The following is a 15,371-nucleotide window of genomic DNA, read 5'->3' as shown; positions in this document are numbered from 1 at the left end:
AAAATGAAGAATAAACAAAGACATGGAAACCTTAAAAATTGTTAGTCCTACACTACTTGTGTATGGTATAAAGTCCATGTCCAGATATTCAACTTAATGTTATTTCCAATTAAAATGGTCGGCTGAAATGAATCCATGGCAATCCCCTAATTCCCCACAACTCTCTGTGAAGGACAGTGAATGCTTTTGGCAGTCAATAGTGCAACTGAGAACACACCTCAGCGAGGTGTTATTCCAGCTTTGAAAGCTTCACAAATATAACATCATTCTGCAAATTCAGCCCAGCGTGCCATGAGAGACAGGCATGATGTTAGGATCTTTTGAAGCAGATCCACTCACTAATACAAGACAGAATTATCGCCTGTATCCTCTTGTAAATATTGCATCTTAACATCTCTAATGATTATCTATACTGGGGTGTATCTGATGCGTGTCTGATTAAAAGGCAGCACAGGAAACTCATTCCAAAGGCACAGGAACCCAATTAAGATGCTGCTTTGCTGCAGAGCTCATCATTTGGTCTGTGATTCCCTGGTGAACCCACATTAACATCCAAAACTCTTCAGAGGAACGGGTCTATATCCTGCCACTAAAGCAATGCAATCTTTGACTGGCTTTTTTCACCCTCAGACACCACTTCAAGGGCATCTACCATGAATGCTTCATGTTTCGGTTCACACAAAGTATTAAAAGGAAAGTGCTTATGTTTGATGCTCAGACCTTTTAATTTCATCAAGATGTTGAATGGTTTAATACAATGCAATTCATAGTATTTTCAACCTTGAATTAATAAATATAAACTGAGCAGCCTATCGGCAACATAAAGCTTTGTCCTCTGCACAGCCCCTGTGGCCAACTTATGTATACCAACCTTCAAGCAGAAGAAACTGAATGAATATTCAGAATGAGTCTGGGTTCTGGACACTGTCGCCTCTATTTTGCTTGGGGACACTTAATATTCAGCAATATTACTGACTTGACCGCACAGACACTACTGGATGAGAACTGAACTGAGCTGGACGATGTCATTGCTGTTTTCTACAGAGCTGCTTTACAGATAAACTGAAGTCATTTCATAAATGAGGATCTTTACACCGTTAACAATGACACTATTGTTTATTTAGAGCTGCTTTACAGTACAATTGGTCTCTGCTTGCATCAAATAATTATTCTCCTATAAAATTTTGGTTTTGTTTTCTTAAAAACTCTTGATCTGTCCCCTTTAGATTCTGAATTCCTGAATAATTATACAGATGACCTTTGCATGGTGCTTTTATAAAATACCATATATTATCAGATTTCAATAATTATACAGAATTACCTTTGCAAAAACTCTGGTGCTTTTTTAAAATACCATAATAATATAGATACTCATTACCTAATAATTATAAATAATCATTTCGTATGTTAAAAATATAATAATTTATTGAATAATTATATATGTCTAATATGCTGATTTGGTGCTTAAGAAACATTTCTTATTTTGATCAATTTTGAAAACAGGTATGCTGGTTAATATCTGATTTGGTGCTTAAGAAACATTTCTTATTTTGATCAATTTTGAAAACAGGTATGCTGGTTAATATGTTTGTGGAAATGTATACATTTGTAAGGGTTATTTGATGAATAAAACGTTCAAAAGAACAAGGTTTATTTGCAACAGAAATCAAAAAACAGGTAAGCAAACCAAAAAGATCTGACTGAGCCCATCTTTTATAACATGTGTAAATTTATATACATATCCATATGGAGAGATCACACACAGTCATTGAATCTGACTGTGTGTGAGGGTTGAAGGAGGGCCGTCTGACACAAGGGTGTCATGTCATGTTATGTTAGAGGTGACATAATCCTGATGAGTGTGAAATCCTGTTCCTAAAAATCCAAATCCTTCTGAAACGAACAACAAATGAACAGAAGTAATGAATTAGCCCAAAGGGGAAATGCACACTTTAAAGGATTTTCAATGGCACACTGAAATATCCCAAAATTGGCACAATAAAGCAGGTTTCTTCTATGTATACTATGTATTATGTTTAAGTTCATAAGGTCAAGCTCTTCTCTTGTTAATCCTGCTGGAAGTGGTTATCATGGGAACCGCTGGGAGGGTCCCATAATGTACATTCACTTTTTCACAATGTTCACATTTTACTATCATTGTGAGGAGGTTTGGTCTGCAGAAAGCAAAATCTGATCCAACACACTCCGATCACAAGCATTGTGAAACCTTTAAGTTACTCCACTTTTCTCGTGTCACTGCATCTCTATTTCACACACAAACATTAAGTGCTGACATCATCAGCTCATACTAACACTGTCACCGCAGAGAAATAAACACACACACAGCCTGAATCTCCATGTCGCCCCTGAGTTGACATCAGCTTTCTTAAAAATGACCCACTTAATAAGAGCTGACAGCTGTGTCATCTCTCCGCTAAAGAGCAGCTCACGTCGCTGGCATGTGCCTTCAGCAGCTGTGAAGAAATCTGAAGCAGTGCTGGGGTCTGAAATCCTGTTACACATTTCTAATTCCAATTTCCCCCAAGGATTTTTTTTTCCCCAATTAAAAAAAAAAAAAAAAAAAAAAAAAAAAAAAAAACACCACAGTTTGAATTCAGTTTAAAAATTATATTCCAATAGATACACGCCCCCCCAAAAAAAACCTGACAGTGCTGATGCTGACTGCTTTGCCATTATATTTTTGTATTTCAAAACTGTACTGAAATCCATGATTTTTATTCCTATAAATGCTATATCGTGCATTTAAAACAAAAATCATTCAGACCTGAGACAAACCAAACTGAGATCAATCACAACATTTGGTTTGATGCAAAAGTGTATATGAAAATTGGAAGGAAAAACAACAACATAATATATTGTTTTGTTTCACAGCAACAGCAAATTCTCTGATTCTCTGATAGAAGCATGATCTTTGTAGTTCATGACTGGTCTATCCTGAAAGCTCTAAAAATCAACTCCAATTTGAAGAAAAGGGAATTATTTGGAAGGGAGTGTTTTCTTGCCTTTCTCGATGCAGCTGAGCATGAGGCTGAAGAGCTGTGGGGATCTCTCCTCTAGTATCTGCTGATGTAGACTGACATATCGCAGTGTCCACCAGGGCAGCAGCTATTTACAAACACGCAAACAGAGAGAAAAGAACACAAGTTACATTTATGCTACAGTTCAAAAGTTTGTGGTTGGTAATATGTTTTTGAAAGATGTCTCTTAAGTGAAGAACTGCATTTATTTGATAAAAAAAAAAAAAAAATCAATTTAAAATAACATTTTAAAAAAAGTTAAGATATTTTAAAATGTAAATGTACTCCTGTGATGGCAAACTGAATTTTTGATCCTTCAGAAATCATTCTAATTTTATGATTTGCAACAATTTTTCTGCTTAATATTTGTGGAAACTATATACATTTTTTAATATCAATTAATCGAAATTTCAAAGAACAGCATTTATTCAAAATAAAAATCTTTTGCAACATAAATAAACGTCTTTACTGTATCTTTTAATAAATTTAATGTGTCCCTGCTGAATAAAAGTAAATTTTTTCAACAACAACATAACCTTACTAACCCTGAACTTAAACAGTAGTGTAGTGTATAGTACATATACATTGATTTTAAGCAAGGTACTCCATATAAATGGACATTTAAGTTTGTTGAAGAAATGAACTGTAAGAAACGAATTTCCTAAAAATACAGTTAGTTCATCTGTTCTAGATAAGCAACATTTATTTGGTATGACTGGAGAGTAAATGTGGCCCACTTTCCCTCAAAGTTACACAGTCAAGGATGAATGGAACCACATTTTAAAGTGTGTGTTATCTGCAATATGTCTAAAAAGAAAGTCTGTGCAAACAAACTCACAGAGCTGTAATGTTCAAAGAGAAGCATTTAGGAAATTATTTCCACACAACACATAACAAACAGTAAATCTGTATGCTGGTGCATCTGTAAATGACTAGAGTCAGAGTTTGTGTGTTTGTTTGTTCTTGCACTAATGAAATAACGTTCTGGAACATGAGGCAGTGAGGGGGGCATGTGACATGCTGTGTCTCTCTTTCACTCAAGCAATCGCAGCAGAAATATTTTCATCCCTGTGCTTGTAGTTGTACAAGGAGGAGAAATAATAAATATATAAATGCATTAGTAACACCCGCCTTACCACGTAAATATTCACAGAAAGAAAAAAAGACACATGATACAGCGTGTGTAATGGCTTCATCACAGTTATAATACTGTAAGAGAGTGCAGGTCCTGCTGGGAAAATAAGCAGTTTAATATTTATAATTTTATAAACCAAAATAACAGCAAAAGATTAAGGCTATACTGTACTGCTTTGAAAGACAAAACAGTGAGACTCAAGACTTTATCTTGTGTTTGAATGCATGAGAGCCACAAATATCTCTAACACACACACACACTTTGTGAACTGCATATGTTTGTGCACACAGAAATTCAGATTCTGACTGACAACATGAAACAGGGACCCTTCTGTAAAAGTATAGCTTCAGTTCTGCTGATCAGTGGTGTGCCGGGAGGGGGGCGGGGGTTCGTGCACGACGCTAAAGTGCCCTTTCGGTCCAATTTAGGTGCCCCTGGAACACAATTTACCCAGGACCACGATTTCTACCAAGGGGGACCATCCACGTGATTATGCCCTCGCAACACCACTACTCCCCTGCCCCTCCGGAGGTCTGTGCACGCCATTGCTGCTGCTTTTCAGGGTTTCTGAGAAAGTTTTAAAATATAATAAATGCTGACATTATTGACTGGCTGCTCTGGTGAAAGTAGGCTGCATAACTCCTGTGACTTTACAATTACCACAATTAATGTCCATACTGTGCATGGCAATAAAAAGGTAGCTGGGATGTTACTTTTCTTGCTGTAATGAGCCATCAGCAGTTTCAGAACAGAACTGTATCATTAATTGCCACGTGGTGGGTGACATTTGAGAATAACAATTTTAATAGTAGTCAGTTCTTACACAGAACAATTGTAGGGCTTATGAAGAATGTGAATTACAAAATGTTTGGATGATTTATGATGTTTTATGGCACATTTGGTCATGTATGGAGCTTGACAGCTTTATTATTATCCATTTACTAACTTTGGGGCAGGATAACCTGTTTTTTTTTATATCTAGGAAGTCTTTTTGGAAACTGGGGGGGGGGGGGGGGTTATGTGAATTTAGGAATTTGTGAACAACAGTACAAACAAACACTTAGCCTGCTGTTGCAGGTTTATGTAACCCATACATAAATATGGATCAATATGGAATCAAGTAATACCGACATCAGCAGACAGATCCATCTTAATGATCTGCTGCGGTGTTATGGGAGAGGCATTGACACACACACATACAGAGCGCCAAAAAAGAAACCATGGTCATAATTTAACTCTTAGTTTTGACAGCCTCATAATTCTTCATCGTCTCTCTCAGTAATGCACACAGGAGCATGGAGTAATGACCTCAAACATATGAGTGTTAAATTAAAAAGTGATAGCTCATAAATTACCAACACACACACACAGTGAAGTACTGAGTTACTCTTCAAGTAAATTAAAACAAAGAGCAGTCCTTACCCCAACATCAGTTTCCCACCCAAAAATTGTAATGATATTATGTTTTGATATTAATTCACTATATATAATAATCTACAGATTACGTCAAGTTATACTTTCCAACTGTTTCACTGTATTGGTGTGTCATCTTGTGTTCCAAACCAAGGTGAATTCTACTGCATTCCTGTGATTGTGTATCTCACCTGAAGGGTCTCCAGTTTGGCGCTACAGTTGATGACTATGACTCTGGTCAGCAGCAGCAGGAGGGGGTTGGACACTAGACTGTAGACAGACTCTCCATCCAGCTGAAGACTGGATAACACAGCCATGTTCAGGGCTGCAGGCTGTGTTTGTGTGTGAGATAAACGGGGAAAGGCAGAGAGACACGGGGTATTACAACTTCTTACAGTATTAGGGACATCTAATATTAATTCATTATGGTTTACAATAATAATGAAAACTGCAACAACCATGGTATTTTCTTAAATTGCAAAAAATTATTAATTAAGCCTAAAATGAAACCAAAAAAATCTTCTCAACTACAGTATGAAAAAACATATTTCCTAGTTTTAGACAAATTGCTAGTTTGTAGTTTTTAAGTTTCAAGTTTATATTAAAAAAACAACAACAAAAAAAACCCTACAAAATTAATGATTTAAAAACTAGGCAGTTTGCACTAAGTGATTTACTGCATTACTTTGCAATTTATTTTGCAAACTTTTTACAAATTCTGTAGTGTTTTTTTAACATTAAATTTGTATAAGATTACATTAATATATTTAATCATGGCAAATTTTAGTAACAGGGTCACAAATACATAAATTCTTAAATTCAAATTAAACCAACTCATTATAAAAATCAATAGAATAAACAGAACAAAATGCCTTCATTTAAAGAGTTTTTTTTTTTTGTCATATTTATTCTATTCATTTTATGAGTTTTATATTCAGGCCCTACTGTGCCTATAAGTGCCTTCAGTCCATCCATCTCTCTTCATGTGTGTTGCTCTCTAATTTAGAGGGCCTGTGCTCTCTAGGACAAGTCTGATAAATCAGCAGCTTTAGAAAGGTGTGAGACAGCAGAAAGTGTTACACACATACAGTGCCTCTCCAGGGATCTACGAGGCCTCCGTGGGGCACTAGGGAGAAGAATCTCTTCACCTCTGTATAATTAGGAGCCCTAAGAGGTTTCATTAGCAACCCTGCAGCCCTCTGCAGACTCATTATCCAGAGCACTGACCTGCCCAGAGTCGCCATCTCCTTCCATTCCATCCATCATACACACTTACATCCCACACACATATCACATAATTTCACATGAGCATTTAGTAGTTTTTTTCACTCATGAAAACAAAGAATACACAAATATATTATAAATATCGGAATACATTAATTATTACTAGAGATGCACCAATACTAAATTTCTCAGCTGATATGGATGCCAATTATTCAGAATAATGTCTGCCGATAGTCTGGATTTCTTAAGGAATAAAAAAAAATAATCTCTCCTAACTAATGCTAAACTACACAGTGAACCCTCTCATTTGGTACATTAGAGGTTAAAATAAACAACACTATTATATTCAATGCTATTTATTTTCAGATATATTAATCACTCAAATAAAAAGGTCTGTATACAACTCAATTGCATGTTTTCATAACTTGTCTTCATGACATTCATTCAAACACACAGATATAACTAACAGTAAATAAGCTCCCTCTAATGTTTTTTAGCTAACTAACCAACTGTGAACAACTCAACATTAAGTGACTGTTCACAAGTGGTTTTATTTGACGTCTTTTTATTTTGAATGAAAGACTGATTGAGCAATTATATGGGACATGATATATTTTGGTAAATTGTACTGTATCTTTCAACATACCTTCTGATGTTCATTCATGTTTATTTTGTGCTATAACTTGTATAAGTGGAAGAAACTGCCGCTTGAACTGAAGTAGCTACAGTGATTTTTCACGCGTCATTTTAGAGCATCAAAACAGCATTTATTTGTGATAAAATGTACAGGATTTTAAAGCTGAGACATTGTTTCTTATTGGAAGTAATAAAGTGCAAAGCTCTGTGTGATAATTGGATTGGAGGTGCATTACAAATAGACCGTGGACCTGGCAACCCTGGCTTGAATCATGGGTGGATCATATGTTCAAACAGAACTCGATTAATGGTGCTTTTATTAATGTGTTATTATTGCTTTAACCCGTCCTGGACAGCCCTAAATTTGACACAAGAAACATTTTGCTCATGCAAGTTGCAGTCCGACATGTAAACACAGGCGCATCATGGTACTGTACCTGTGAGAATTTCTGGAGCAAGGCTTCAGGCAGAAAATCAGAGACATGGAGCTCAACTGGCGGCCCGGTCCAATTACTTTGAGCGAAAAGGTTCAGACACCCCACTGCCAACGCCAACAGAGCAGTTTCTCTACAGCAGACAAGAGATCAGGTTCAGAAACATGCATGTTTGAGAGCTAATCTCATTATAGCCACTGGATTTACTCATCTGAGATACACAGATGTTGATTTCCACCACAACATCCATCAGGAAAATGTTATCTCTGAAAACATCTCCACACTTTTGTGGCTTTGGACTTGGATGACTCTGATGCAAATGTAAAGACCTAAAGGAATGAATGTGGCAACAATGTGCCGCCTGCTGAAATCAAAGACCTGAGATTGTAATTCTGTTTTAAGATGGAGTCAGTCCCCAGATGCCATTGAGAAAGGACATATTTACATGCACACACATCCACGCATTCATGTTTCAGTGCTATCTACAGCACTGATGTATTCTCACAGGACAGAAACTGTTGCAAGTCATGAATCTCATTGTATATTTTGGTGCCTTTAAAATAATACATGATGGACGAATTAAAATACACAAGAACACAACAGAAAGAGAAGGTGAGGACTAAAAGAAAAGGAAAACAAAAAAACAAAAACAAATGACATACATCTTATTCAACAGCACAAAGACATCAATCTACTTGCAACTAATCTCTCAACAGAAAGCATCAATCATTATTCAAGCCACTCCACTCATTTGCAACTACTTTCTGCCTCACTAACAGAAGAGAGAGGCTGTATAGAAAGAAAAATAAAGGAAGAGGGAGCGTGATCGAGCAGAAGGGAAATAAGAAGAGAGGCATGACTGAGGAGCACAGCGCAACCCTGCTTTCCTCAACTCGTTCTTTCTATGGAGAAACAGGATGTAAAAGTGGGCTTATCGAAAATTAATAATTTATGGCTGAAAGTAGGGGGACAGTGTTTGAACTCTTCTGTATGGTTTTATTCATTCTCAACACAATAAAACGGTCCACTCAGCTGAAGCCACCATCAACCGTAAAAAGTGCTTGTGGCGCTACACAACACACTTGCAAAGCAGTCAGCTTCCTTGATTTTGAAGGGGTAATATGATGCGATTTCAAGTTTTCCTTTCTCTTTGGAGTGTCACAAGCTGTTCGTGAATAGATAAGATCCCTAAAGTTGCAAAGACTAAAGTCTCAAACCCAAAGAGATATTCTTTATAAAAGTTAAGACTTGTCCATGCCCTTCTAAAACCCCTCGTTTAAACACGCCCCCACATGTCTACATCACTGTGTGGGAAGATTTGCATAACACCGCTCAAATGTTCACGCAAAGAAAAAAAGCGTAACTTTATTGTTGCTGCCATCGCCGCCACCATGTTGTGAAGAGGCTGTGTGTTTCCTTGCGGAAGCGAAAATACATTGTTTGGCCTTCCAAAAGAGGACACAACTAGAAATCAGTGGTTAAGTTGTATTTACAACACTGTTCCAGAACAGTTCAGATCAAATATTCAGATGTGTGCAGTGCATTTTATGTAGGACTGTTTCCTGATCCTAGGAGAGTAGACTACAATGCCACCCAAACTGAAACAAAAACTCTAATTAAAATTACTAAATCAAATTCAAATGAACAACCAAAGATGATTCAAACATGAGTTTTGAGCAGTGTAGAGTAACATTTATGTTTGTCATTTCTCTGATCACAAATGCAGACATGGTTTTATGTTTGCGCGATGCGATGCAACGCAACGCGTAAAAACACAGTATAAGTCATTATAATCTGTAATTATGTCCCCACTGGATACAACAAATGCCTCATTTGTAATGGGTTTTAATTGTATTGTCTCATTGCGCCGGTGTTCTGACATTTTTTGCTACCCTGTCAGATTTTGCTACCACTCATTAAAACAGTTGGTAGCATAATTCGGAAGCAAAATCCTTTATTAAAATGTACACCTAAAGTTACCCCAGCAGTTCTCAATTCCAGTCCTCGCGCACTCCAGCTCTGCATATTTTGCATATCTCTCTTTGTTAACACCTGATTCAGATAATCAGCTCATTAGAAGTGAGCTCCGTGCATGAACTGTGTGTGGATTGACATGGTCCTTACACAGTGTTCACTGCTCCCTACTCCCTGAGCAGGGGAAATCTGTTGAAGTCTACCTCACTACGGAACATTCATTCACGAATTTGCACTGCACAATGTCTTCACACACAGAGAAGTGTGACATCATATACATTCGAATAGAACAAACGTCTGAAGCGATAAGAGAAACATACAAAATTTGCAGAGCAGAAGGGCACTAGGTCTGGAATTGAGAACCGCTGACCCTAAACCTACCCTTACAGTAGGATAAATAGAGTGTTCGTAGCATAATCTGATAGGTATAATTTTTTGTTAGAACACCGGGACACGGCACCACAGTATGTTAAGGGGCGTAACATTTCTGTCACACACTTGAGGTATTCGGCCAATCACATCACAATGGATAGCTGTCCAATCAGAGCACACCTCACTTTTCAGACCGATGAGTTTTGTAAAAATCAATGTGTTTCAGTAAGGCAGGGCATAGAGGAGAAACAATAATGTACAATATGTGGAAAATAATGTGCTTTTTGAACCTTAAACCACATAAACACATTTCATTACACCAAATACACAAAATAATGTTATTTTTAGCAACATCATATGACCCCTTTAATGGAAGCATTCTAGTTTTGTGTTTCTCGCTCTGTGTGAATATGCAAGTGTGTAAATGAAAATTCTGTCATCATTTACTCACTTGTATGACTTCTGTGGAATACAAAAGAAGATATGTGTTTGTGTATATGTGTGTTTTTTTTTTGGTCCATAAAATGACAACACACCATTGGATTTAGATGTATTTACAATAAACAGACTAAAAACCTCAGTGGTAGGACATGAGCTAAACTCCTGCTAAATAATTCATAGCCAATTACAGTAGACAGTACAAAGAAAGTACAAACCATTAATCAAAATAAATAAGACATTTCACTCCGTACAACAGAACTCAATTAAACAGCGGTATTTAACTGTAAATCTACTGCAATAAAAGATCAAACCTCCTGTAATTTAACAGGCACAACGAGTGAATCTACATGAAGACATCTTTAGGCAGTAGTGTAATTTAAATAAATAGTATTACAGTTTCACTAATTAAATTTGTCCTCATTTGCATTTAGATACTAATGAATTTAATTAACGCACATAAATTTCACGTTTAAAACACAGAACATGTATGTGCCTTGAGTATTTAGGAGTATAATGCATATTTCCCATTATGGTGAGGTTCATGGAGTTTAATAGTACAGAAAAACAGAGTTAAATGTTCTGTGTTAAAAACTGAAAAAGCTGTCATATGTCCTAAATCCTTACCTGTCACTCCTCTGGTCTTCAGTGGCATTGCTCAGGTAAGACAGCACCTGTCTCTCCAGATAGGCCTCAATACTGTCACCTTCTTCAGGAGCACGTCCCAGCAGCCCCTGCACCACAGAGCTGAAGAGCACAGCCTCGAAATTACAGAAATGATCGATCACAAAAAATACAATTGAGATGAGATTTGACCACACACAAGGGTAGAGTAGCTGATGACCATCATTCAAACACACCAAGCTTATGGTTTGTTCCTGAGAAAACCACTTTTTTAGCACAAATTTCTCAAGTGCCAGTACCTCAAAGAGAGAGGAACATGATTCTCAGCTCAGTGTCATATTTTAAAACTGAAACGAAAGCAGAACACTCTGTTCTTGAACTCAACTACGAGCATTATGTGTACAGTATGTGAAGAAATGTATAATATACAACGGCTGATCCTAATTTTCAATGTCACTTTTAAAGTTACAGAAATGATCGATCACAAAAAATACAATTGAGATGAGATTTGACTTTTTCAGATTGACACTAACAACTTTACACAAATGTGTCCCAATAGATCCTAATTTTCAATGTCACTTTTAATGGTCCTCTGCAGTCTCAAGTGTTTTTATTTTAGACACATTATTAAAAAAAAAAATGTTTTATCACGAAATAATCTGCTTAGTTTATAGACATTCCCTTTTACCCTAAAACACAAAGCAATGCAACGCATAATTCAAAATACAGGGTAAAACACTTGTGAAATCAAAATGGAAAATTCCTTAATCTTAACACTATTTTCACGAACTTTTCTTAACGTGGACATTCCCATAAATCCCTGCATGACACATGACATACGATTATATTTGACAGAATTAATTTGTTTCTTATCATATTATAAACAAAGATGTCAATCTCTACTCACAAATGAGTAAACGAATGCCCATGTACTACACAAATAAAACAGAAATTCAATTCCAACCATCATCTCTTCAGGATCAAACTCAAATTCAGTTTTAGTCATTTGCTCCCTCACTTGCATACTAGAGGGGAAGAAGGAAAATCATAAAAAGGAGAGGAGCAGCAGTACGCCTCCATGAAATGTGTGAACCGTGAAATTAAATAGTTCATTGTACACAAAGCACCGGCCTGAAAAAGTATAACAAAATTACTCTCCCTCAGAAAAACTGTTTTTGTATTTATACCAAACTTGCAGTAACTTCATGGCGTATTGCAGAAACATTCACCAGAAAAAGTATGTGCTATAAAGGTCAAAAGTAAATACTTTAAACCCATGAGTAGATTATACTGTATATGGACAGCTACACAGAATTAAAGGAAATCGTATTTGATTACAGAATGAAATGCCTCAAATTCAATTTAGATCTTGGATTATGTGAATCACTTTGTCGATAAAAAATGGTGCTATGTCTAATATGAGTGAAGAAAGCTGCACTATTTCTAGCAGCAGACTTCACTTCCAGTCACTTCTATCAGTCATTGATCTCTTCTGAGGAGAAACTGGCATGAATAAACGTGACTGAATGAGGACGAACTGAAATAGCTTTACTGAAGATCAGATCGACAAATCTCAGACACTATCCTCTGAAACACACATTAATCCCTCACTCCTGTGGTTGATGTTCATGAGAGAGAAAGGGACACATGAGAGGGCTGAGATATGCAGTGTAGGATATACAAGTGAACAGTTACAATATTCAAAATGCACAGCTATTTGTCTCACCACTAACAGCACATTAAACTGACAGAGAGATGGGGGAGATGGATCATGTATGAAATAAGAACCCAGCAATAAAGCAATGAAATCCTAAAATTTAGCATAATGGGGGCGTTCACACAAGGACGCGTTCCCTCGGCCGAATTCGTTGTAGTTTCGAGTCACGATGTATAACTTGCAGTTAAAGTGAGTTTGATTTGTCAAAGTGAGTTTGATTTATCTAAGTGAGTCAGATTAACTCCGTATCAACCGCGTTTTACCAGTTCATTTGAGTCATTCGTTCAGAAATTTGCATGTCAACTTAAAAGACTCGTTTTATAGGAGTCATTTTTTTATAGGAGTAATTTTTTTCTTGAATCGGACTTGGCCGAACGTGCTGTATTTTGATTCCCAAAATAAGGCTCATAAGCATCCTTTGTTCGGGAACCGAACTAGAACGTATTTGCTTGAGTCACTAAAATAATTGGCATTTACGACTATTCTTTAGGAATCACGTTACATTCGCCGTGCCGTATTTTGATTCACTAAAAAGAATCGGCTGAAAGAATCATTTGTCCGGTAACCGTCCTACATTGTATTTGCTTGATTAACTAAAATAATCGACTCTTACTAGTCTTTTGCACGGGAATCGGACTATTTGCTGCGCTGTATTTTGATTTACTAAAAAGAAATAATTTGTTACAAGAAATAATCATTTGTTCAGAATCTACATGGATTCACTTAAAAGAATCGGCTCTTAAGACTATTTTTTTTCTTCTTCTTTGGACTAGATTTGTCACGCTGTATGTTTGTTTTTTTATGTTTTTGGTATTCAGAAGCCATCCATTCGTAATCGAACTACACGAACATGATTTTGATTTTATCAAAGAAGCCATTCATCAGATGCGTAGAACGTGTAACGTTAACTGTGTTGCGGTGCCGCTGAATAAAGAGCAAGAAACACTGTCAGAGTATTTAATAAGGTGTTCCGTCTGCCACACCTGGTTCGAGAACCGTTAAAAACAACAACAATCACTTAATCGTAAAATCACGATAATAATTAAGTTCCGGTATTATAATATAATATAATAAAAAGTATTATAATAAAACAAATAATAACATCTTAAATGTGTTGCGCTCCTTCTTGTGATTAAGGCGACCTGTGTGAACGCCCACAAAAATAACACACGCACAGGAGTGTGTACACGCAATAGGCAGGTGCTCCCGGCTTTGTTCTAAAACTGAGCTAAATAACAGCGTATCTTCTCTCACCTCAACATCAACATGACACACACGCGTCGGTCCTCTGTGTGCTGATGTCCGATGTGCTAAAGCTGCCCACACTGTCCCTCCACGCAGTCAATACATAAATACAGAAGTCATGCTGCTGGAACGCTGTCAAATGCCGCTCAGTTCACAGTCAGCGGAAACTCACGCCTGTCTGGACACTGTCCCGTGCGTCGGAGAGGCGCGGAGATTTCAACACACATGCGGCACATTTAAGCCACGTGAGAGTGTGTAGCTGCTGCGTCCAGCAAACCAACCAGCACGTAACACATCCACAATAACCGAGCAGATCCAAACCCGTTTTATTATCCACAGCTAGACGAAACCATCAACATCATCATCATCGTCATCATCATCATCGTCATCAACATCATTCGAGCTGCATCATACCCACCCTCTTTCAAAATCACATCGGCTCAGATCTGCCGCTGTCTCTTACCTGCGGTGCTGAAGCCGCTCTGTTTCCAGTCCGGGATCAATCCGCCCAGAACCGCCGCCTCGAGCTGCAGCATCTTCATCCTCGTCGACCCTCACTAGAGAAATAAAACACGCGTCGCGTCGATCCAGACCTGCTCTGGCTGTGAATGTGAGATGTGAAGTGTTCGTGTGCTCTCTGTGATGTGTTTGATTTCTGCCCATGTGCTGTAAGTGTCATCAGTGAGCAGCCATGACAGCGACGTGGTGCATGATGGGATACTTAAGGCAGCGCCGCTAAGGGAACGTCGAGATTTGTCCAGACGCTCAAATGGGCGCAACATAAAAAAACAGTATTGGATTACTGTAAATCTGTTACATGAATGAAACAATATCTGTTTTTATGCAACTTAGAAGTATAATTAACCATTCTGGTGTCTTCTATTTTTAATGTAATCTATCTAATACTCAAATTCAACCCAAACAAGGCTTTGTGACTTATTGACAATAATAATGTGTTATTTGAAAATGTAATACTCAAAGTCCTATATGAACTTCACCTTTGCCTTTTTATTTATTTATTTATTTGTGAGTTATTTATTTGTAAATCTAATGCTTAAATTCAGTAAACAAAATTAGTTTATATATTATTATTTCATATTATAATTATATACAATTGTTAC

At 37.1% G+C, this 15,371-nt stretch overlaps 1 protein-coding gene across 1 annotated transcript in view; it reads right to left on the bottom strand.

Moving 5' to 3' along the window:
• The window catches only part of LOC109047350 (tetratricopeptide repeat protein 27-like), an 80,711-nt gene extending 65,741 nt beyond the window's left edge, over positions 1-14,970 (bottom strand). The window contains exons 1-5 of the mRNA XM_042773959.1: positions 14,714-14,970; positions 11,292-11,475; positions 7,884-8,013; positions 5,778-5,918; positions 3,024-3,126 (exon numbers count right to left, since the gene is read on the bottom strand). Coding sequence (XP_042629893.1) covers positions 3,024-3,126; positions 5,778-5,918; positions 7,884-8,013; positions 11,292-11,475; positions 14,714-14,792 — 637 coding nt within the window. The 5' untranslated portion in view covers positions 14,793-14,970. The remainder of the gene's footprint in view (positions 1-3,023; positions 3,127-5,777; positions 5,919-7,883; positions 8,014-11,291; positions 11,476-14,713) is intronic.
• Between the last annotated feature and the right edge of the window lie 401 nt (positions 14,971-15,371).

Source organism: Cyprinus carpio, chromosome A17 (genome assembly GCF_018340385.1).
Source record: "Cyprinus carpio isolate SPL01 chromosome A17, ASM1834038v1, whole genome shotgun sequence".
In the NCBI taxonomy this organism is placed as follows: domain Eukaryota; kingdom Metazoa; phylum Chordata; class Actinopteri; order Cypriniformes; family Cyprinidae; genus Cyprinus; species Cyprinus carpio.
This window is presented reverse-complemented; position numbering and strand designations above follow the sequence as displayed.